Genomic DNA, 26,305 nt, shown 5'->3' with positions numbered 1-26,305 from the left:
GGGGCATAGACTTGGATTACTGTGATATTGAATGGTTTGCCTTGGAAACGAACAGAGATCATTCTGTCATTTTTGAGATTGCATCCAAGTACTGCATTTCGGACTCTTTTGTTGACCATGATGGCTACTCCATTTCTTCTGAGGGATTCCTGCCCGCAGTAGTAGATATAATGATCATCTGAGTTAAATTCACCCATTCCAGTCCATTTCAGTTCGCTGAATCCTAGAATGTTGACATTCACTCTTGCCATCTCCTGTTTGACCACTTCCAATTTGCCTTGATTCATGGACCTGACATTCCAGGTTCCTATGGAGTATTGCTCTTTACAGCATTGGACCTTGCTTCTATCACCAGTCACATCCACAGCTGGGTATTCTTTTTGCTTTGGCTCCGTCCCTTCATTTTTTCTGGAGTTGTTTCTCCACTGATCTCCAGTAGCATATTGGGCACCTACTGACCTGGGGAGTTTCTCTTTCAGTTAAATTCTTTGGTACCATCTTATAATGAAAGACTTCTGTGCTTCATAAGACACCATTAAGGAAATGAGTATATAAAGAACTTTTATAATTCAACACCAAAGTCCAAGTTAAACATGAATGAAAGATCTGAATTGATATTTTGGCACAGTGGCTAATAAGCATTTGAAAAAATGCTCAACATCATTAGTTATTACAGTAATGAAAATTAAACTACAATAAAATACTACTATATATGCACTAGAACAGTTACTATAAAAAAAGGGACAATAATAATCCATGGCAAAGATATAGAGCCCTCATTTTCCCGGCAAGAATGTGAAATTGAACAGTCACTTAGGAAAACAATTTGGCACTTCATTAAAATGCTAAACACAAATGTATGATAGTATGTAGAAATTGCATTCCTAAGAATTTACGCAAGAAAAATGTAATCACATGTATACAATGAAGTACATGCATTTATTTATAATAGCCAAAAGTGAGAAAAATTTAGGTGTCCATCAATAACAGAAGAATGGATAAACTGTGATATATTCATATGATAGGAAACTTACTCAGCAGTAAAAATGAATGAACTGTTGATATGCCAGAAAGATAAATAAATCACAAAATAAGTATGCTTAGTGAAATAAGCCCAGGGACGGGGGAACCTGGTGGGCTGCCGTCTTTGGGGTTGCACAGAGTCGGACACGACTGAAGCGACTTAGCAGCAGTAGCAGCAGTGAAATAAGCCAGATATGAAAGTATTTATAATGTATCACTCTATTTATATTGAGCTTTTGAAAATACAATTCAATCCATAATGACAGGGGTGGTTCAGTCACTAAGTCGTGTCCGACTCTTGCTACCCCATGGACTGTAGCCCACCAGGCTCCTCTGTCCATGGGATTTCCCAGGCAAGAATAGTGGAGTGGGTTGCCATTTCCTTCTCCATGTTGTAGGGGTGTAGGGATGCAGATAGAGGGATGGTGATTGACTGAAATAGGGCTTGTGGGATCTTTTTAGGGTATTGGAAATATTTAAAAACTGGACTGCGGTGTGGTTATGCTTCACGAATGTACTAAAGTCAGTGAAATGTACACTTAAAGTGGATGAAATTTTAAGCTCTCAATATTCTTATTATTGGAAAATTCTTATCTCAAACATGTCTTAGAAATTGTTGGCTGACCTTTAGACAGGTGATAGTAATGAAGAGATAAGACTATTTTTAAAAAGATAGTTTAGCCCTAGATTTGTGGAAAATACAGCAAGAGTAGAAATGGAGGGTAACTTTTATCCTTTTTTTTTGTTTGTTTAACCATCTTAACCAGTTTAAAGGGTGCAGTTCAGTAGTTTTAAGAATATTCACGTGGTTGTGAAATGGATCTCTGGAACTTTTTCTTCTTGCAATCTGAAACTCCATACCCAATTAACAGCTCCCTTTTCCTTCTTTCCCCCTCAGTCCTGGTAACCACCATTCCCCTTTATCTGTGAATTTGACTACTTTAAACAGTCACCCATAAGTGAAATCATACAGTGTTTTTGTGTGAGTGTGTGTGCGGGACTACATTGTTTCATTTAGCAGGGCCAACTTCTAGTAATAATCTTATCTAATGCCGTAAGTAAAAATTAGTTCTAGGTGAAGTAAATACTAAGGAAACACACCGAACCCAGTATAATGTCTTCTAGATAAGGAAGCACTTTCCAAACTTAGAATACTTTAGAAAAGATTGTGTACAGAAAAAGGTTCTGTAGCATAAAACTAAAAAGTCACTGTGTTTCTTAAAAAATACCATATCACACAAATAAAAACAACCCTGAAGAAAGTGTGCAGAGAGTGTAGTGTCTTCATTTTATATGTTAAAGGGTTAATATCTTACAGAATGTGAATATCTTACATAAGATCTTAAATGACTACTTCCAAATATTACAGTGTTAATGTCCTTATATGATTATGCAAATTCATATGGAAACTACTGAAAGTTTGTAAAGCATAAACAAAAATCATGAGAAGAATTAAAAATGAATACGTACCGATTAAGAAAGGGAATTCCCTAGTGACCCATTGGTTAAAAATCCACCTGCCAGTGCAACGGTTCGATCCCTGGTCTGGGAAGATCCCACATGCCTCAGGGCAAATAAGCCTGTGCTCTGCAAGTGCTGAGCGGGCACTCTAGAGCCCACATGCCACAGTTCCGGAAGCCTGCGTGTCCTAGAGTCCTGTGCTCTGCAACAAGAAGAGCCACCACGATGAGAAGCCTGCGCAGTGCAACTAGAGGGTAGTCCCTGCTTGCTGCACCTAGAGAAGCCTGCACGTGTCAGTGAAGACCCGGCACAACCAAGGGTAAATAATAAACAAAAGTTTAAAAAAAGAGTAAGTAACTTTTCACTATGTGTGGTGAACTCCGGTTTTAAAAACTTTGATTTGGCAGATAAAATTTTCACTTTTGTGACTAATTTCACACAAGTAAAAAATGTCAAAATTTTTTGTCTATAAGTTAGCTGACAGGCATATGCCCTTAATTTTTAAAATTGAAGTATAGTTGACTTACAATGTTGTGTTCATTTCTTCTGTTTGGCAAGTTGATAACATTACACATGTATATACATTCTTTTTTTTTTATATTCTTCTCCATTATGGTTTATCACAGAATACTGAATATAGTTCTCTGTGCTGTACAGTAGGACTTTGTTTATCTCATATACCCTTCAAATGTATTTTCTTCTTTCTAGGAAATATTGATGAAGATGTTGTGGTGATAGAAGCTTCCTCCACTCCCCAGATCACTGCCAATGAAGAAATTAATGTTACCTCAACTGACAGTGAAGTGGAGATAGTAACAGTTGGGGAAAGCTATCGGTAAGATTTTAATTCCTAGTTGTATATTTGAAGTTTTAAGTATAAATATTTAGACACATTTGTGCTGCAGATATTTTCATTGTTTTAATTAAAAAAAAAAACAACCTAGTTTGAGTATGTGGTTGTTAAACTAGGCTGAGTTAGATTCATCTGGGAAGATTATAAAATACATATTGTTGCTGGATCATGGCCCAGACCAGTTGAACCAGAATCTTAGGAATCAGTATTTTTTAAGCACCCCAAGTATACAGTGAGAGTTGAGTCATTGCTCTGGATAAATATTGATTTTACTTGGTGTTTTATAAAATTGAGTTTGTTTTATGATTCAGAGTTCACAAACTCCTGGTTTCTCATTAATACCAGTGATGTTTATGCTTTTATATTAGGACAACTTTGTATCAAACCTCTTTTAAAATTTTTTTGTCCTTCACTCAGTAATTTGTTATAAGCTCTGTAGTAAAAAATGAATGGGATATCCTTGTTTGTTTTGATAAATAATTGAAATGTCATTGTCCTTTTGAGAATCACTTTGACCAAAAAAGAGAGAGAGAGACCCTAATATTGTATTCATTTTGGGCTTTAGATGGTTACAGATACTGGTAAAGGAAGCAGTGAACTGCTCCTCTCTTTCATGTCATGCACAAAACTAATCTATGGATGAACCTTAATTTTTGTGTTGGAATGAATTTAGAAATGCATTTGCTTATTGTATTTTAATGTTATTGATTGAAAAAAAAATGTTCATGTAACAGTCTAGAACGTGCTTCTTAACACTTTTTCATTGGAGTACTGCTCTAATGGCGTGGAAGAGAGTACTCTATAACATACACTTGTTTAAATTTAAATGATTTTCCCATACTTGGAGGAAAATTGATACTCCGTGGTATGTGCCATATAGATACCTGTGACTGCCCATAGTGCTTGATACAATATTAACTTGGTTTCTATGAGCTATAATTATTGTTGAAACTAAGAACCTGTTTTTTCGTGGAATTGGAGAGCTTTCTTATCATGCAGATGTTTAAATATTCAAGCAAATGCATTTACATAGTGGAGACAGTGCTCTTGAAAAAGACATATATGCTCATTACTCATATTTATTTTCCTTATGGTTACCTAGAACATTAACTTTGTCACTTCAACTGGCTCCTTGCCCTTCCTCTGTAAGAGAGAATGTATCCATGTTTCAGATCTCCTTGTGTCAGGATTTGATAATTGCCACTAAGGCCTCTGGAACTGTTCCTTATACATCAGGCTTTTTGCTGGTACTTCACTCAACATTATATTTGGAGTTAGTATATCCTGTGAAGTTTTCACCAAAGTACTGCAAAGACCTGGAAGTTTCTTCAGCTATTAACAGTTTCTCAGAAATAATAGGCTGCTCAGTTTCATCAAAGACTCTTGATTTCTCAAGAATTTTAAATGGTGATCATTCTCCTTATCTAAAACTATTTCATCTTGAAACATTTGTTTATCCTCATGCCTTAATATGTACAATTCTTGCTGGAATACACTGTCTTTTTTTCTTTTTTTTTTTAATCTGTGTCTCAGGATTTAACCTCTATACTCCTCTATTACTTGAAAATTTAAATTTACAATTTGAAGTTCTTTCTAAACTTCTAGGCTCCATGATTGCTAAGGCCATTTTCAGCTCAGTTTGAACTTTGGAGTTCTTCTCTGAAATTCTCTGTATGAACTTTGAGTGACCAATCTCATACGCGTACAACTACATGTTAGAAGATCTGGCTCACTTTTTTCCGTACATGCTGACATACATACATATAAGCATATAGGCAGTTTTACATTCATTTTGGGCAGGAGGAGAAACCAACTTTGTAGTAAACCCCATCTTCCCAAAACATTTATTTTTTTCTCCTTGGATCCTGAGAGCTGCATATTCTATATACTGTCTCTCTGTACCTTTAATCCAGATCATTACAGTGAATCCTTTACAATTTTTTAATAATAAAATATATGCCTGTAAGTAATTTAGTACAATATACATAATTAACAGATGATAAAAGGCATTTGGTGTTGAGGGTTTGTAGTTATATGCCTTTAAAGCATAAGTGGCTCAAACAATGATGTTATGTATAGCTGCCAAAGTATAGTTAGCTGCAGTAAACTAGCTACGGCTATCCTTACTTCTCCTGATAGCAAGAAATCTCTCGTACTTCAAATCTCTTTTAGGACAGTCCCAGAAACAACTTGGTTCTGGACTCCCAAAGCTGAAGATCATGTGAATGTTATTAAATGTTTAGGGTGTTGATATTTTTGTTACTATATCTATGATGAATAATTTTAGGTCTTAAAATGTAAATGATTGATTATAACCCAGGTGACTACTCTACCTTGAAAAGAGAGTAGCATTCTTGAAACAGAATCCTATATTTTACACCAATGATAGGCCTAACATATTTTTCGTTTTCTTAGGTCAGTTGGTTGGTGAACATTTATTAAATATTTAATTCAGATGTTTATTGAGTGCTCAGCATTATGCTAGTCATAATTCTAAATTCTATTGTGATTATCTCTCTGGAGAATTCTTGCATGAAGAATTTCACAACTTATTTTGTAAGAAAGGCTTATGATTTCTTAGGTGACTAAAAATTTTGTTATTTAGGTCTCGGTCAACCCTTGGACACAATAGATCTCACTGGAGCCAAGGTTCAAGTTCTCATACAAGTCGACCACAGGAGCCACGGAACCGCAATAGAATGTCTACTGTTATACAGCCCTTGAGGCAGAATGCAGCAGAAGTTGTGGACCTTACTGTTGATGAAGATGGTAAGTTGGAGTGCTAGCAGTGTGGAATTATGAAGACAATTTAGTAAAATGAAATATCTTAATATGTTAGAAACTCTTTATTGCTACTTATTATTGGTAATAATAATAATATGTCAATAATATATTATTAAATTACAGAGAAGTTGGCAGATTATCCTAATGTTATTTTCAGTTGATAATATAACCCCAGTTTGTAAGTTGTGTCTAAGTTTTTTCTGGTTATTGTTTCACTGCTTGGTAGTTGTTTTCTTAGAAAAAATTATTTTTACAAGTGGTGGTTTGATCTATCCTTAGACTTATGTGTTACTTTCATTTATAATATTGCTGTCATACTTTACTATGAAAAATAGAAACAACAGTTTTAAAATACAGAACAGAAAAGCAGTGTAACTGAGTTTAAATGATTAATACTAGTTATTTGAGATGTTGAATTTGCTTTTATAAGTTATGTTATCTTTCAGTGTAATAATGTGGTTACTTTATGTGCTGCTTAGCTCTAGTGTTTCGTTTTGGCTTACAGGGCTTCTGTAGCTCAGATGGTAAAATACCTTCCTGCACTGCAGGAGACCCTATTCAATCCCTGGGTCAGGAAGATCCCCTGGAGAAGGGAATGGCGACCCACTCCAGTGTTCTTGCCTAGAGAATTCCATGGACAGACCATGGGTTGCAAAGAGTTGGACATGACTGAGCGACTAAGACTTACACTTCACTTCTCTGGCTTACATACAGCTACACCCAAGTAACTGAGGAAACAATGCTAGAGTTGGAAAGCAGAGGTTAGGAAATGTGGTAAGCAAGTATGAATATATGAATACATTTGTGAATTTTCCCTCAAATTGAGAATTATCTTTAGATACTGATAGTTACATCTTAGAAGGAAATGGTCGGGAACTCTGCTTAATGAACTGTGGTAACCTTAATGGAAAGGAAGTCCAGAAGGGAGGAGATACATGTATATGTATGGCTGATTCATTTTGCTGTACAGTAGGAGCTAATACAACATTGTAAAGCAACCATACTCAAATAAGTTAAAAAAGAAGCCCTCAATCATAATGTCCTTAATATTTGGTAAGCCATATATGGATTGGATTCTTTACCATCTGAGCCACAAGGGAAGCCCATTAGTTTTGGCAGTTAGCTATAAATTAGATAAAGAATACATTTGCTAGGTTGGAAGAGTTAAGGGCCTTGTGAAATCAACTCTAATATTGGCTGTTGGCAGTTTGGATGATCATAACTTTCAGAGTACCAGTACTTTGGAGTTAAGATGTTTATGAAGAGAGAATTTATTCTCAATGTACATTTCAGTTAACAATGTTTTGGTTTTTATTTTGGAAGTACCATAAATCATCTGTAAGAAGCGGTTAATATAATAGGGATTTATTAAAGATTATCCAATTAAATATTGTTGACTCTTTTGGAAACTTTTTGTGTTTTCCCATGTGACACCTGCCATCTAAGTAACTTTTTAATCCACTTGAATTTAGTTCAAACAGAATACTTTTATGTTAAAAGTATTCCAGTGATTAGTAGACGGACTCCCTTCTCTCAGTGGAAAGCTTCCATCTTACTAAAAGTAAATCTAAAACATAAGTTTAGTTAGAACAGTGGTTCCTACCTAGTGACCGTTTTGTGTGCCTGGAGACATTTGGCAGTATCTACACACTTTTGATTCTCAGAGTGGAGGGAGAGTGCTGCTGCTGCTGCTGCTGCTAAGTCGCTTCAGTCATGTTTGACTCTCTGTGACCCCATACACGGCAGCCCACCAGGCTCCCCCATCCGTGGGATTCTCCAGGCAAGAACACTGGAGTGGGTTGCCATTTCCTTCTCCAATGCATGAAAGTGAAAAGTCAAAGTGAAGTCGCTCAGTCGTGTCCAACCCTCTGCGACCCCATGGACTGCAGCCTTCCAGGCTCCTCCATCCATGCTACTAACATCTAATGGGTGGAGGCCAGGGGTGCTGCCAAACATCTTATAATGCAAAGGACAGCCCACCTCTAAGCCACTCCCACCTCCAGTCCAGAATTATTCAACCAAAAAAGTTAATACCTCTGACTGAGAAACTGAGGTCAACTACTGGCAAATAAACAGAAGTTCCTTCCTCTCCCTTTTATGTTTAGGCAAATATATTTCTTTAAGCATCTGAAGTATAGGGTTCCATATAGACTAACAGGCACTATTTGTGTTTCAGTAATCAGTCTCCTGTACTGCATTGTAGAGAATGGTTGTTTTCTCATTCTATTCTGTATCACTTTTAAATATCTTCTTTGCAAGTCTAATTATTGTGACTATGGTTTGGACAGATTTATTCCCATTATTAATTATTAAAGTCATGTAACAATTAGAGTCTAAAATAGAGCTCATTCATAAGGTCTACCTGAAATTTCTTTTAATTTCTACTACAGAAACTTTAATTTTTATTAGAAAGCACGGATAAAAATATTTGCAAAAAAATTGGGGGAAAACATACAATACGACATGTGAAAAATTAAAACATATTAAAAATCCCAGCTAATGTTTATTAAATGACTTCGATTTGTAAAGCATCATCTATAGGTACTTCATATGTGTGATCTCTGTTCATCCTAACAATAGTTCTATGAAGAAAATTTTGTACTTTACTAGTTCTATAGATGAGGAAATGGAGAGTAGTTGAGTAATTTCTCCTGGATCAATCTGTCAGTGGTGAAATCAGAATTTCTATCCAAACCGTTGAACTCTAAAATCCATAGGTACCAGAGAGAGTACAATTTGTGTGCTGTTCTAACAGCCTGGGACAATGTGTGTGAACATAGCAGAGGGACTTTTATTTTACCTCTCTGTGATCAGAAAACTTACATGGTCCTTACCCAAGAAAACTATGTTAGTCCTTTGAATTATTGGAATATGCACATGTATGTTTAAAAATACAGTAACATTTCATTTTAATGTTGATTTAACTTTACGAAAGCTTTTCTTTTTAAACTATATATTGTACTTATCAGAGGGTTCACATTTTAAGTTTAATAGCTATAAAAATATTAGCTTTTATTAAAATATAACCCATTGCCTAATTTGTTTTGAAATGCTAAATATTTTGTATTTTGTAGAACCTACTGTAGTACCAACCACTTCTGCGAGAATGGAATCACAAACCACAAGCGCTTCCATTAACAATTCAAATCCATCTACCTCTGAGCAGGCCTCTGATACTGCTGCAGCTGTCACTAGTAGCCAACCCTCCACAGTGTCAGAGACTTCAACTACTCTCACAAGCAATAGTATGACTGGTACTTCTACAGGAGGTATGTGCAAAAAATAAAAAGGGGCGAGGAGAGACTCTTTGTTAGAAAAAGAATTGTTGTTATTAAGATTTTAGCTGTGTTAGCAAGAGTATATTCTTAGAATAAACATCATATGTTAACAAAGTGGTCTCTTAGAATTAGATTATGACTTCATATTTGAGTTTCTGTGTGCTATGTTACCAGAGTATTATAGCTCAACTGAAAGAGATGGGGGAGAATTGAATGGCTGACACCAAAAATACAATCAACAAAAGAAAAAAATGAATAGGACTTGATCAAAATTTAAAATTATTGTACATTAAGGGTATTTATAAGAAAGTGAAAAGATAGCCTACAGAATGGGAGAAAATATTTGAAAATCATGTATTTGCTAAGGGTCTGGTACCCAGAATATATAAAGAATTTGCACAGCTTAACAGTAAAAAGAAAAACAGCCCAGTTTTTAAATGGGCAAAGAATGTACGTAGCCATTTTTCCAAAGAAGAAGATCATTTATATAAATGACCAAGAAGCACATGAAGACATTAGTTATTAGGGAAATGCAAATCAAAACCAGAATGAAATTCCGCTTTACTCCTACCAGGATGCCTATAATTAAACAAAACAAAAGAAACAGGAAATCAGAAGATGACCAGTGTTAATAAGGATATTGAGAAATTAGAACCTTTATTAACATCTGGTAGAAGTGTAAAATGATAGAAGACACTCTGATGGTTCCTTAAAAAGTTAACCATGGAGTTACCGTAAGACCCAAAAGTCAACTCCTAAATACGTATCCAAAAGAATTGAAAGTAGGAGTGGGAGTTTTAAGAAGCTTGACGATGTCCATTTCCCCAATTCTATTGTTTATTCTTTTGGTGTCATGTCTAAGAAGCTATTGCTTAACCCAAGGTTGCAAAGATTTACTCTTATGTTTTAAGATTTTTATAGTTTTAAAAAAAGGGAAAAATAAATCCAAGAAGGGCCCCCTGGGGAGTTAAGGGAGTTAAGTTAATGGTGCTGATTGCGTGCAGTTTGAGCTGATGGTCTTCTCACTAGTCTTAGAACAATTTCCTTCTTGCAACAAACATGTTTCCTCCTTCATCCCTAGGAGCTTGGGATTAAAATACACACTTTGATATATAAAACAGATAACCAACAAGGACCTACTGTATAGCTCAGGGGAACTATACTCAATATCTTGTAATAATTTGTAAGGGAAGAGAATGTAAAAAAAGAGTACGTGTGAAAGTGATGTGTGAAAGTGTTAGTCGCTCAGTCATGTCTGACTCTTTGTGACCTCATGACCATAGCCCACCACCAGGCTTCCTCTGTCCATGGAATTCTCCAGGCATCTGAGCCACCAGGGAAGCCCACCCACCCTACCCCCCAGAAAAGTATATATATATATATATATATATATATATATATATATATATATATATATAAATTACTGAGTCACTTAATACCTGAAACTGACACAACATTGTAAATCAAGTATATATCAATAAAAATTTTTTAAAGGAGAATTTTACAGGTTTAGCTTGTAGATTATTTCTTAAGATTCAGTTAGCAGTGCAATCTCTGGTTCTTTCCTATCAGCTGTTTGACTAGATCTTAAAATAGCCTTTTTTCTCTCCTGAATGATGGCACAGAGATAGGAACTTGCTGTTTACTAGCAGAGACATCATAGACCCTATAGGTTGTAGATTGCCTCTATCACCAGTAATAATAGTGATGACCATTAATAATGAAACCACTGTATATTTTATATCAATTTTTTTTTGCTTTTAATAATATGTTTAATTCTTATATCCTTATAACTTAACGTTGAGCAGATTAGAAAACTGTTTGTGTCTGGTTTAGATCTCCCTTCCCTGGAAACTAAAGGTGAGCCTTGAGGAAACACAATTTCCTGGGATATCTTTTAAATACTGCATTTTTTGAAAAAGAAAATGTAGGCAGAAGTGAAATGGGCTTTTATTTCATTTATTGACTGCACACTCTTTTCTGGTTGCATTCTGTACCTTGTGTTTATCTAGATGTTATGTGAAACAGTCCCAACTTTATTTCAAGACAACTTTGAAACAGTCCCAACTTTATTTAAAGAAAACTTTATCTCAAAGCTTTTATTTATGTACTTATTTTTTAACACCTTTGTTTAGTTAGGATTCATATTTAATCTATTAAGTAGTAACATCATTGCATGAGTGGACCCTCTCCATGATATTTATTCTTTTTATGACAGCCCTTCTGATAGACTTAATCATGTTACATTTCTCTAGACGAGGAGAATCTTGTTCAAGGCAAAGTTGTTCCTCTCTATAAATCTGATAAAAGCACATACAGATAGACTGTATTAGGGGCATTCAGTTCTGCTGGTTTCATTTCCTTCCAGGACTGTAGAATATCATTCACCTATTTTCTTCACATCCTGTCTTTACTTTGCACCTTCTTGCATATGTCCAGCGTTGAATCACTTGAGCCATCTAGCTTATCTCTTATTCAGGTTTCTAAATGGGGCTGATAAAAATCATAGAACCATGCAGATCAGTGCCTCCTGAATTTATGGAATCAGATCTTGGGCTGTTGGTAATAAGTTGTGATAGTATCATACCTCAATTAGTTCCCTTCCCTTTCCTTTCCCTCAGTGTCTATTCCAAAATTGTCTTATTTTTATTAAGACTCTCATTTCTGGGGGTGGAAGGAGGATAAAAAAATAAATGAAGGTTCTCATGCTAAAAACTTTTGTATGTTTATACCTATCCATATCTCCTAACTGCTGGTCTCTCAACTCCCTTCAGGTAGCTTCCAGTTTCTTTATCTGTGCTTTTCATGCTATCCTTTTTTGTGTCCTTGGCCTTGTTTTAATCTTGCCTGTGTGTTCAGCATCTGTGCTGGTTTCATTCCTTTCATACATGTACGTGTGCATTTGTGTTAAGTCTATGCACACCTAAGGGATCTTCTTCACCTTAAACTCCTTCATTTAACTTTGACTCCTTTTAAAACAAACATGATGTTTAAAATCTGGCAGTAAACTTTCTTCTCATCTTCTTTTCTCCCAGAACTCTATTCTCATCCCTTTTTTCACTGATCCATCTCATAATTTTAGGTGTTTTCACCTGCTACCAGTAGTCAATGACTCACCATTTTGTGCTTCCAGAGTGCTCTCCTTGTTTTAAACTTTCATATCCAGCTTCCTCTCCTCTGGGCCATTCTGCAGTCACCTCAAATTCAGCATGCCCACACTCAGCTTATCATCTGTATGATTTCTCAGTGTGTTCCTAGCGTATGCGTACGTATCTTGTGTATTCATTTATTCAGCAAACTATTGATTGCATTCTATGTATCAGGCCCTGTTCTATACACTGGGAACACAACATAAAAAGAGCTAACAATTGTAACGGATAGTAATAGCTAACACCTGTTGAACTCATAATATTGGTTAATTATTTATAGTAGCTCTGACTTTCATAATAACCCATGAGACAGATTGTATGATTATTCTCATTTTGCAGGTGAAGTAACTTATCTAAGGTTATATGACAGTAGAGCCAGAATTCAGACCTACAAAGTCTAGCTTGAATCCTGTATTCTTCGTTATGCCAGGATATCTCAACCTTGGTACTCTTGTCTTTGGGCTGGACAGTTCCTATAGGGGCGGGCAGGCTCTCCTGTGCATTGTAGGATATTTAGCATCATTCTTGGCTTCTACCCACTGAATTACCATTAGTGCCCCCTCCCCTCCAGTTGTGAGAGCCAAAAGTATCCCCAGTTGTTGCTGGATACTCCTTGGGGGACAGTGCTGCTCTATACTGTACTAGAACCCATTGCTTCTGTTACAGTACTGGTTGATTTCTTTTTAAATTTTCTCTGTGCTTGATGATGAGCTCCTTGAGGACCAAAGATCAAGTCTTCCCTTTTTTAGCACTAAGCTGCTCCCATACAGGCATGCCTCTTTTCCCTTGCGAGGTTAGCTTAAATTTAGCAGGTGCTTGTTGATCTGCCTAGGTTGTAGCTTGTTTCTAGTTGCTAGAGATAAAACAACAAAAGCAGACAATATCCCTAAATTATTTTAATGGTCAAGACTTTCCTTTTTACTGTTGTATTTTCCAGTATCTTTATAGATCCTTAGCCATGTTATTATTATATGTAAGACTTGCCAAATAAATGAATAAATACATGAGTACATCTCCGTATTCTTCCTTGAATTACAGTAAAAGTACTTTAAGCAGCCTGATGTCACTGTGATGTGGAGTTAATTTCTCTGATGTAGATTTGTGATGATCTGTTTTTAATGGACACTCAGTAAGCTAATTTTAATTTTAAAAAAGGGCAGGGTTTATTTACTTAATTAGATATCTTTGTATTTTACTCTGCTCTGGCAATTTTCTTTGGTTATTAACTCTTGAACAACGGGAGATTCAGTTGTCTTTGCTTTGGATTTCTACCTTGTTTGAGCAACAAAGAGCTTCTGGACTGTAGGAAAACAGATATTAATTTAATTGGAAATCAAAACTGTACCCTAAGAAGTAGAGCTATAAGGTCAGTCCTCTTTTGAGGGGCATACTGTTAATCATTTAACCCCTTAAATATATATTCAGACTTAAGGATATTATAGTTATTGTGCTTCCTCTTCTCTCACTCTGACCTTTGTTTTTGGAATAATCGAAGACCAAGAGGGCAAGTCATTTTTAAACAGATAAATGTTGTATCTATCACTTTGGTCATGCAGTCCCTAGATCTCTTGCTCTGGTTACAGACTCATCTCCTTAGTCTTAGAGTTTCTGGATTTGTAAAATTAATGTGTCACAGTTGGAAGGAACTATGAAGGTCATTTAGTCCATCCACTGAATGGATTTAGTGTCCTAAAGGTTTTTGATTTTCTTTTCTGAAGTAACACATAATAAATGACATTTACTTGTGTAACATTTTGACATGCGGACTGAGATATAACCCCAGAAATGTTGTAGGAAGTGAAGATCCTATAATGATGATATTGCTATAAATATTACAGCCTATAGAAAATAGCTACTTTAGATTCAGCATAACTAAGATAGCTGTTGATCATAGTCAGTTCCTAGTATGCCAGTTGTGATTCTATCCAGGTTACTCAAGAAATTTTGAAATGCAAATGAATGAAAGGGATGTAGTTATTGAACTGACTTTGAATCTGCTATCACTTATGTTTTAAAAGTGAACAACTTGTTGACTTTTTTTATCTTTTTTGTTTTTGTTACAAACTACTTGTGATATTTAACCTCTCAATTTATGATAACAAGGTAGTATTAATTCCAGGAGGCTACTAGAGATTAGTGTAATTCTTTTCTATCCGAGTTTACAGACTCCTGAATTCTGGTTCTCAGATTAAGAACCCATACAAAAGGGCTCAGGAAATTAGCCCAAATAGGTCAGAATAGGAACTTGAGGGGGAAGTAAAACAATATTCAGAGATCTAGAATAGAGATACTGCCTAACAGTATGCCTAAGAGTTTAGGTTTGTCTGGAAGAGACTCAGCAACAGCAGAATAGGACATGTATAGGAGGGCAGACACTGGAGAATTACAGGGAGGTGTACTGCAATCACACTCATCAGTCAGAGCCACCCAGATTAATTTATGTGAGTCTGTAAATTCCCTTCATTGTTTTAGCCAGTTTTGGTTGGATTTTTTGTATTGTTTGTAAATAACTAGAAGATCCCTAATTGGTACACTGACCCAGAAGAGAATAGCTTTTTATTGTGAGCCAAATAGGAGTAAGGTATCCCTGGTATTGATTATTCTAGAAATATGGCTGGAACACAGGTGTACTCTAGAATCCTAAGAATTCTGAGGAGATGCCTCATGAGTCATGTGGGGGAAAGGAAGGACAAAGCTTTGGGTTTTCTATTCCTCTAATTTTTATTTTTTAAGTAAAAAATGTATCTCCATTTTTATCTTTTTTTAATTTGCACATATGTAGTTTGAGGAAAGGGTGCTGTTTCTTAGAGGAGTTTGAAACACTGGGATAAACCTTCTGGGGACACATTTGCTTTTCTTCTGGCCTGGAAGAATGTACCTTCAAAGTAACTCTGGGCATGCCACAGAGCATAATTAGGACTCAGATGTTTCGTACCTAGAAGATTATTATCTTTTCTAAGAACAACCATGCAAGATAGTTACTGCTATATTTAATAGGTGAGAAAGAGATTAAATAACTTTCTTAAAGTCACATTACTCAAATTAGACAGGCTCAGGATTAGAATTTAAGCCTGTCTGACGCCATGCTTTTATCCCACTATTCAACTTTGAGTCACAAAGTTATTACAAGAGACTTATAATTTTCAACCAGGTAGAATCTTATCATTTCTTTTGTTCTACTGGATCTGAGGTTAGAGACCAGAGAAAGGGAAAAGACATTGGAAGTTAGTAAGACTTAGCCAGATATGCTCTGAGTTGGATGGTTATATCTTTCAGAAGTTAAGATTTTAAGAAGTATGACATAGTAGTCTTCATTATATAGGAATGATTTATAGTATTAAGAGTATTTGTTGTATATAATGGAAGGACTCCCATGATACTTTGGAGTTTTTAAAATACAATTTAAAACTAATAATTTATTTTTAAAAACTAATAATTTATCATGACCTAGCAAAAGGTGATTTATTGCCATATTTAAACGTCATGGTAAATATAAGCCTCTTGAAGCTTGGAAGAAAATCCCAGTGAAGACCACTGCCTAAAATTACAGGATATACATGTTAAGAATGTGAATATATCACATTATTGTTTACAGATACTTGAATTCACTAATCACTTATTATTCACCTATTTATACGCATGGTTGCTCAGATGGTAAAGAATCTGCCTGCAATGTAGGAGACCCGGATTGGTCCATGGGTCGGGAAGATTCCCTGGAGAAGGGAATGGCTATCTTACTCCATTCAGTATTCTTGCCTGGAGAATCCCATGGACAGAGAAGCCTGGTGGACTACAGTCCATGGGGTTGTGAAGAGTCAGACATGACTGAGCAGCTAAGCACACACACGTATTTTTTACACAGCGATACTTGATCATTTAATTGATCTGTGCATTTTTTCATTTCAAGATGACTCGAGGAGAACTGCATCTAATGCTGTAACAGAACCTGGCCCTCCTGCAATGCCTAGGTTACCTTCCTGCTGTCCCCAGCACTCGCCCTGTGGAGGGTCATCGCAGAATCACCATGCATTAGGACATCCACACACAAGTTGCTTTCAGCAGCATGGCCACCATTTTCAGCATCATCACCACCATCATCATACTCCCCACCCAGCTGTCCCAGTTTCTCCTTCCTTTAGTGATCCTACTTGTCCTGTGGAAAGACCTCCACAAGTACAACCACCTTGTGGAGCGAATAGTACTTCTAGTACCAGCTACCATGACCAGGTATGTGGAATTTGATGAGTTCTTCTTAATTTTTTAAAATTGCAGTTCCTTCCGGAGAAAAAAAATCTAATGATAAAGTTTATGTACCAAATAAGTAATTCTTTTTGCCCCTGCAAGAGTGGCGTAATTTAATGGTCTGTGATTTTTTTTTAAATTAAGTATTTAGGATTTTCTCATGTTGTAAATGATTGCAACCAATTGAGGGGACCAGGGATGTGGATAATTGGATACTATTTTTTATTCTGGAATGTTTTTCAGTGTTTTTAGTTAAATATAAGTGGATTTAATGTTTAGGATTCCATTTCAAACAAAGGTATTGAAACTGCAGTGTCAGCCTCATTCATGAGAAATTGGGGAATTCTCCCAGTTTTTTCCTCTACCTCCTCTTCTGGAGCCTCCCAGTCATCTCCACTCATATAGAAATAAACAGACTTCTCAGCTGCAAAACCATACAGGGAGGAACCTCCTGTTTCTCAGGAGCAGATTAGGTTTTTAGTTTCTGGAAAATTGAAATGTCAGCAAAAAAAATTATCAGTAATTTTTTTTGCTAATTAAGTAAATTGGTTGATAGTGAGTACTTAAAATGTCAAAAAATGTTAAATTCGTATTGGTGATCACATGGAGTAAATAAAGTGAGGTATTTTGTGCTATTTTAACTTTTGCTGTGTTGTTTCTGTGTATAATTGTGATGTAAACCTGGGTGGTGCATACTTTAAAAAACAAAATGGGTAATATAAAATGGTAAGTGACACATGTGCTAAAAAAAATGGGCTAGAAAAAGTTAAAGTGAAATTCAAAGTAACTGCTCCACTGTACCCTCTCCCCTTTGCTCAAGTACATTACTTGCTTTGTCTTTTAAATTTTTGATGCTTATCTCTTCTGCTTCTGACAAATTAAAATTAAGAAAGTGAAGTGTTCCCTTAAGAAGAAGAAACTAGCTGCTGATACAAAAAAAAAATTGAAAGGGTTTAGTAGGAAATGTGATTAAAGAGATTTTGGATGATGTTTTGGCTCTGGTAACAGCAGTTCTAAGTACTAACATCTGTTGGTTGACCACACCTGTTCTACCTTTTGGGCCTAAAAAAGCAACCTGAGTGACTTAATTATAGGTAGTATCTCTTTTATTGTTTTATGTCAAATATAGGTGTAACCTACTGATCTCTCTCTCTCTCAAGTGTTAGTTGCTCAGTTGCATCCGACTCTTTGTGACCCTGTGGACTGTAGGCTGCCGGGCTCCTCTATCCACAGAATTCTCCAGGCAAGAATACCAGAGTGGGTTGCCATTTCCTTCTCCAGGAGATCTTCTCTAACATCTGTCTCTAAGTATTTGAACTATACACAAACCTTGAGGAAAATCAGCAGGATCAGGCATTCAATAGTGATAATGGATATGAAGCTAAAGAGTGAGGTTTTGGAGATATGAACAGTTTGAGATTCGTGTAGCTCTTTGTAGGACTCTGAAATTAACCACATGTACATGAGATAGCCTCATATAGTCTACATTTGAGACCTGTGTGGACATAGTAGGAAGCTGAGGAGAAGGAGATTGATCTTAGAATTTATAATTGTGTGGTGTCTCATGATTGTCAAACTGTAGATAGGCAGAGAAAGATTGGGGAGGATTAGTCTTAACAACAGAGAAGTTTTAGTAGTCACTTGACTCTATCATACTACTCCTCTGGGAGTAGCTTTCTCTTTTGATAGAATAGTTTAGTGTTATACATTATTTATGATCTATGTAAAGGGCTTCCCTGATAGCCCAGTTGGTAAAGAATCTGCCTGCAATGCTGGAGATCCTGGTTTGATTCCTGCGTTGGGGACAACCATGGGAAAAGGGATAGCCTACCCACTCCAGCATTCTTGGGCTTCCCTTGTGGCTCAGCTGGTAAAGAATCAACTTGCAGTGCAGGAGACCTGGGTTCAATCCCTGGGTTGGGAAGATCCTCTGGAGAAGGGAAAGGCTACCTACTCCAGTAAAGGCTGGAGAATTCCATGGACTGTGGGGTTGCAGAGAGTTGGACATGACTTAGCAACTTTCACTTTCACTTTCCCTGGTGGCTTAGTGGTAAAGATGCCTGCAATGCAGGAGATCAAGATTCAGTCCCTGAGTCAGGAAGATCCCCTGGAGAAAGAAATGGCAACCTACTCCAGTATTCTTGCTTGGGAAATCCAATTGACAGAGGAGCCTGGTGGGCTACAGTCCATGGGGTCGCAAGAGAATCAGATAGGACTTAGTGACTGAACAACAAAAAAGTAATATTTGCTATTTCTGTACCATCTTGCTTAACCCCTCTTTTCCTTCTAGAATAAGAATTGAGTGAACTCTTGGAATTGTGAAGAAGAGGGTTCTGTCTGTTGGTTTTTTCCCCCTTTTTATTCTCTACTGTTAACTTTACCCTCGGTTGCTTCTAGGAGGACCTTCACCCTACCTTACTCAATCTTTGGGAGTTTTGTTAATCACTGGAGAAGAAGATAGGAAATTTGCTCACCTTCATAGTATGTTAATATTCCAGTCCATTTGCCAGATTTTAACCTAAATAGGAAATACACAAAGGATTTGAGTCATCAGTAATAATTAACAATCTTAAAATATTGTTCTTAAACCTTATTTATCCAAATTAGAAGCTGATACTGTATTTGCCAACTCAGAAGAAAGACGTCAGACATTTACTTAATTGATTGTAGACACGTAATATACAAGAGGAAAGTAGTTCTATTGTCCTTCCCTCATTCTGTACCGTCCTCCTCCTTCCTTTTTAATATCCAGAGTTTCTTACGTTTCTATTATCCTCTGAACAGGGTGGCCATTGAAACCACAAAGACTACTCTGTCTCTAAAAATAATAATAATAAAATAAATTTTTAAAATATACTAAGACCGCTATGGTTCCTCACTGGACTGAGTGACCTGGGCCTCTAATAAATGCATTACCCTAGCTTTCCTCACCTCTAGCCACTCAGATTTCAGTAGTGAACAATCCCTACATACGATTCCATATATAACATCTTCATTTTCTTTAATCACATTTTAAAAATTGGCAGCTGTACTGAACACTAAGCAAAGGCTTATACTTAAAATACTTAAGAATATAAAGAAGCAATTCTGTTTCTGTTACCTGCTCTAGAGTAGAAGGTAAAGTGTTTTCCTTAGGACTTTTCAAAGTGCTGTAGTAGGGATGGAATTTAGACTCTTTGATTTTTCAACTTGGTAAATGATCCTTCCCTAAAATTATTTTACTAATAAAAGTAATTGTGGTTTAATTTTTTTTAAGTGAAAAAGTTGTGAGGCAAAGCTAACTAATGGTTTTAGCTTGAATAATCTTAGACCCTTTGTTATCTTGGATAATGTTTTCACTATTTGAGTTTTAGTTGAATCCTTGCTGTGTACAGTTTAAAAATGACAGATTTTTCCTGAACCCTTAAGTGTTTTCAATGGCATGATTATACGTTTTCTGAAGGAGTCCTAAATTACAAGTCAGAGTTTTGGTGTAAAGGAGGATATCAAAGTATGATTTAAAAGTTTTTCTCTTAAGATCTAGTATATGGAAGATAAATAGATGTTAAAATAATACATTAACTTTTGTTCAAGCACTATCACATGCTTGGTTATTTAAAATTGATTATAGGTTTTAAATGGATAAGCACTATAATTTTTACAATCCAAGATACACATAGTATTTTTTGGTACTCAGTAGGTCTTCACACACAAAATTTTACCAGTTTCAAATTTATTGATTCTATTTTTCTACATTACATTGAGTACTTTTACAGTAAACCATAAACAATGTTTTGACCAAGTTTTAGAAAGATAAAACATAGTTCCTCTTTATACAGCAGGCATTGCCAGTAGACCTGAGCAGCAGTGGTATCAGAAGTCATGGAAGTGCTGGTTTTCATGGAGCATCTGCATTTGACCCCTGCTGTCCTGTTTCTTCTTCCCGAGCTGCAATCTTTGGCCATCAGGCTGCTGCTGCCGCTGCCCCGAGTCAGCCATTATCAATAGATGGTTATGGATCAAGCATGGTTGCCCAGCCCCAGCCCCAGCCCCCTCCACAAGCCTCACTGTCATCTTGTCGACATTATATGCCACCTCCTTGTAAGTATAAATTTAATAGGCAAAGAACTTAGAGGCACATAAATGAAGCATTGTACTCTCCTCCATTTAATAACCTTTCAGTAATTCTAATTTATAAATTTCTAGTATTTCCTTGACCTAAAAGTGGAGTGTATTTTTCCCATTTCATCCTTCCTTCACCTCATATACCTAAAGCGGTCTTCTTAAGCAAAAATGGCAGATGTTGTTTTAAAAGGTCTGGGAAAATAATAAAAAGTATCATATCTAATTTACATTTTAACATTTATGTTTTAATATCTATTAGAAGTACATTGAATGGCACTTTAGATTCCTATAAAAGGAAATTTTAAGGAATTTATATTTATCCTTTAGTATTAAAAAGAAATTGGAAGGTTTAGTAGTTGTTTCTATGCATAGGAAAAGTAAACTTTTAAGAATTCTGAAACTTAACTGAGATATAGGAGAAAATTCCTTGACAGAAAGCCAATTGTAGAAAGGTTATCTGTACTCTTTTTGTGCAAGCAATTAAAACAGAATCAGATATGACTTTTCTAAGAAATTGAAGTCTATAAGATACAAGAAATGAGAAATAACCTTAGGCTGTGTATTTATTGCTTTGTTAAATCATAGGCTAATAATCAGATGGAAACATATTAAATATTTTGATTTTTAAAAAAAGCACTGAAAATTCATGCCAGGAGTAAAGCAAAACATTGGCAAGGAAATTTGCTTTTGTCCTCTGATTACATACGAGGGATAATGTTCAGTTATTTATCTTCTTATGATTCCAGTCCTATAATTTTAAAAATCTGTGTCCTGCATATACAGCTAGAGTCAGCCCAGAATTTGTACAGTGAAATCTGGTGATACATCATTTATCTTTTCAAGAGTGAAAGTTTTTGCAAAGCATTAACCAGTGGATGAATTCTGTGTGTGAACACTGGCAGGATGTGCAGGCTATTCTGTAATAGTTGTTGATATTCATCTTTGATTTATCATCTTTTATTGGGAACTCAAAATGTGTGGTTTTCTCCCCCTCATCTTTAAAAATAATATACTGAAGCAATTTATAAATGTATTCTTTGCTTTTTTCTGTCCTAATCTAAAAAATTAATGTTTTCTTTTTATCATAAAAATAACTTATGTGCACCTTAAGAAAGTCAAATCACAGAATAATATAAAATAAGAAGTTAAAAGTCCTTCTCCATTCTTCCCACTAATCCCAATACTTCAGTGGTAGCAACTGTTTATAGTTCATTATAAACCCTTTCAGAAATTTTCTTTCTCTTCACATGTTATTATTGACACATCTCTTATTATGACATATCTCTCCTTTTTTAAAAAAAAAATAGGATCATATCAAACATTGTATTTCCCTCTTTTTCATTATTTATTTATTTTTTGTTTTTTAATTTTTTTATCTTTTTTTTTCATTATTTATTTTTTAAAAATTTAACAATATGTCTCAGATTTTTGTAATATATAAAATTCTAGCTCATTGTTTTTAATATCCTCATAATATTCCATTATATATTGAATTAGTCCTCAGTTGATGAACATTTAAATTATTTGTAGTTTTCTACTAGTCTGTAGGGTAACTTCTAGGATTGAGATTGCTGGGTTAAAGTGACATGCTAAACTTTTAAGAAACAATATCAAGAACAATTTTTGTTTGTCTGTTTATTTTTACTGGCGAGAACACATAATACAGAGAAGAAGGGAAATGGTCTGTGGGAATGCAGAATATATCACCTTTATACAATGATTAGTAATTATTTTGTTTAGATAAACAGTACATTATAATGATGGCTGAAGTTTTCACCACACACAAAAATTGGCAACTGTGTGAGGTGATGTATATGTTAATTAAACTGATTGTGGTAATCATTTCACATGGTATAATATGTCAAATTATCATATTATACACTTCAGATATATTGTTTTAATTGTTAATTATACCTCAGTAAAGTTGAAAAATGATTAATGAAGCATTAAATAAATTGATTCATTCCAAAGCAAAACATTAGCATTTTGTGATATTTGTGAATATTATTTCTTGTATAATAATTTATAGAGTTAGAGAACCTTGCTGTGAAACTGGGCAAAATACTCTAAATTTGAGGAAGAATAGTTAACAGTTAGAGAACTTAGTGGCTTCTTTTTTGATGACTAAGAAATACTGAGCTTTGTGACTTCTTAGAGTAAAACACTGATTTGAAAATACAACTTTTAGAAAATTAGTTTAAAAATATGTCTCACAACTTAAATTGAGCTCAGTGAAAGTTTCCTTTAAATATATGCTAACAAGTTTTCCTTTGAAGTATGGCTGAATGAGTCTGTGGTTACCTTTCACCCCCGCTGCACAAATCAAAGCAATTAAAAATTGAAGGTAATCTTTCTGTAATGAAACTAGAGAAATGCTATGGCTCCATACCAGGCTACCAAGAAAATCTTACAAATAAAATGAAATTAGGGCTGAAATCCAGGGAGGAGACAAACTTACTTTTAGACTTCAAACTGATGCTTATCTCTTAAGAGTTAGAGAGAGAAGTATTCCTTTAAGGGACCTTTCAACAGTCATTTTGCAACATCAAGATTCAGACTGAAGAAATGGGTGAAACCATCTTTATAAAGGCTGATTTTCACGGCAAGTTGCTAGCAAATATGCCCTCTACTTAATATGTAGCACAGGAAAAATAGCATGGGGCAGGGAGAGAGGTGCAGTGGTGAAAATATATGTTTACAGGCATGCCTGGGACTTGCAAGTTCCTTTCCTCTCTATAGTGCTCTATAACCATTAATGATGAAAGAAAACATGATTTATGTGTTTATAAATATATAATTTATACATTTGATTTTACAAAAGCAAAATACTTATGGCAGAGTAAAATTACCAGGAGACAATTTGGAAAAATGTTTGTACTACCTTATGACAAAGCTCCCATACAAGGAATACTTATAAATCAATAAGAAAAAGGTGAATTATAAACTAAGAATGAGAATAGATAATTCTGGAAAGAAATATAATTGATTAATGAATACAAAATTTTTTTCTGATTAGCATGTAAAAAATGTGACAGTGTAATTAGTCAGGAACTCTCATGTACTGTTGATGGTAATTAATTATGGTAAACTTTTCGGAACGATGTTTTGTCAACTAGTATCTGAATTTAGATCAAATGGCCAACATCCTCTGGATCCTAGAAAAAGCAAGGGAATTCCAGAAAAATATCTGCTTCATTGACTACACGAAAGTGACTGTGGATCACAACAAACTGTGAAAAGTTCTTAAAGAGATGGGAATACCAGACCACCTTAGCTGCCACCTGAGAAACCTGTATGTAGGTCAAGAAGCAACAGTTAGAACCTTACAAGGAACAACTGGTTCAAAATTAGGAAAGAAATAATCAAAGTTGTATATCATCACCTTGCTTATTTATATGCAGAGTACATCATGCAAAATGCTGGGCTGGATGAAGCACAAGCTGGAATCAAGATTGCTGAGAGAAATATCAATAACCTCAGATATGCAGGTGATACCACCCTATTGGTAGAAAGCAAAGAGGAACTAAAGAGCCTCTTGATGAAGGTGAAAGAGGAGAGTGAAAAAGCTGGCTTGAAACTCAGCATTCAGAAAACTAAGATCATGGTATCTGGTCACATCACTTCATGGAAATAGATGGGGGAAAAAATGGAAACAGTGACAGACTTTATTTATTTCCTTGGGCTCCAAAATTGCTGTTGATGGTGACTGCAGCCAAGGAATTAAAATCACTTACTCCTTGTAATAATAGCTATGACAAACCTAGACGGCATATTAAAAAGCAGAGACATCACTTTGCCAACAAAGGTCCATATAATCAAAGCTATGGTTTTTCCATTAGTCATGTATGGATATGAGAGTTGAACCATGAAGAAGGTTGAGCACCGAAGAATTGATGCTTTTGAACTGTGATGTTGGAGAAGATTCTGACAGCCCCTTGGACAGCAAGGATATCAAACCAGTCAATCCTAAAGGAAATCAACCCTGAATATCATTGGAAGAACTGATGCTGAAGCTCAAATATTTTGGCCACCTGATGTGAAGAGCCAAATCACTGAAAAAGACCCTGATGCTGGGAAAGATTGAGGGCAAGAGGAGAAGGGTGCAACAGAGGATGAAATGGTTGAATGGCATCATTGACTCAGTGGACATGAGTTTCAGCAAACTCTGGGAGATAGTGAAGGACAAAGAAGACTGGCGTGCTGCAGTCCATGGAATAACAGAGTCGGACATGATCAACAACAATAATCTGAATTTAAATTATTCTTTCAGACTCAGAACTGCTTATAGGAATTTATGCTATAGAAACTTTCTGTGAGTGGTGTGTATGAATGTGTGCTTTTGTGTTCAGACACTCGTGTACATGCATGTATGAAAGAGAGCACAAGAGGAATTATACACAGAGATGTTTATTGCAGCTTTGGTTTGCTTCCAGTTTTTATCAATGGCGATTTCTTCAATAAATTTTGGTGCCTTCCTGTAATGAAATGCTGTGAATGAAGTAAAGCTATATATATTGACTTGAGAAGATACCTGTGATTACTCAAAGAAGAAAGCAGGTTGCCAAACAAGACTAAGCAGACTCAAGCATTGATAAAGTATTTATAAAATAAAAATACACTAATATGTTTGTAAAGTATAACATGAATGTATTATGGCAATATATGTTTAACCTTGTGGTGCTTGTGCTTTTCTTACAGATGCTTCTTTGACAAGACCACTTCATCATCAAACCTCTGCCTGCCCCCACTCTCATGGAAACCCTCCTCCTCAGACTCAGCCTCCACCTCAAGTGGATTATGTTATTCCTCATCCTGTTCATGCTTTCCATTCTCAAATATCGTCTCATGCAACATCTCACCCCGTGGCACCCCCACCTCCAACTCATTTAGCCAGTACAGCTGCGCCAATCCCTCAGCATCTTCCTCCCACACACCAGCCAATTTCACACCATATTCCAGCCACAGCACCTCCAGCACAAAGACTGCATCCTCATGAAATGATGCAGAGGATGGAAGTTCAAAGAAGGAGAATGATGCAGCATCCAACGTATGTTTTACATTTTTAAAAAGATAATCACCCTTTATTCTTTTCTGTTCTATTTCCATTGGCTTTTAAAATTGTAAAGTCTTCAGAAGTGATATAGCTATACTTAATCCTCAGTTCACTAGGAAATTAATTTTTTTCTAACCAGAATGTCTTATCCTGAGTTGTAGGTGCTGACATAAAAATTTTATAAAAGGTTATTTCATATGAAAAGACTATAAAAACAAAAAGAACTTTTTGTTTTCTTTGCAAAACTCAGGATCTGATGTTCTAATTTGGGGCAGTGTACTTTGTTGGTCTTATTCTGCTTGCCTATTAAAGTTATGCAGGAAAATGGCTACACTGGTTCATCTATATATTGTCTGTA

At 35.6% G+C, this 26,305-nt stretch overlaps 1 protein-coding gene across 9 annotated transcripts in view; it reads left to right on the top strand.

The window, feature by feature from the left end:
• Window positions 1–26,305, top strand: part of RNF111 (ring finger protein 111) — a 94,125-nt gene that overhangs the window by 55,223 nt on the left and 12,597 nt on the right. For 7 of the 9 annotated variants that reach the window (XM_070796663.1, XM_070796668.1, XM_070796669.1 and 4 more), the window contains exons 3-8: window positions 3,193–3,319; window positions 5,943–6,106; window positions 9,196–9,390; window positions 16,456–16,775; window positions 20,609–20,870; window positions 25,593–25,941. In XM_070796663.1, the coding sequence (XP_070652764.1) occupies window positions 3,193–3,319; window positions 5,943–6,106; window positions 9,196–9,390; window positions 16,456–16,775; window positions 20,609–20,870; window positions 25,593–25,941 (1,417 nt within the window). The remainder of the gene's footprint in view (window positions 1–3,192; window positions 3,320–5,942; window positions 6,107–9,195; window positions 9,391–16,455; window positions 16,776–20,608; window positions 20,871–25,592; window positions 25,942–26,305) is intronic. The other 2 variants (XM_070796667.1, XM_070796672.1) reach the window with 1 other exon arrangement.

The sequence above is a fragment of the Bos indicus genome, chromosome 10 (genome assembly GCF_029378745.1).
Source record: "Bos indicus isolate NIAB-ARS_2022 breed Sahiwal x Tharparkar chromosome 10, NIAB-ARS_B.indTharparkar_mat_pri_1.0, whole genome shotgun sequence".
NCBI lineage: Eukaryota > Metazoa > Chordata > Mammalia > Artiodactyla > Bovidae > Bos > Bos indicus.
This window is presented reverse-complemented; position numbering and strand designations above follow the sequence as displayed.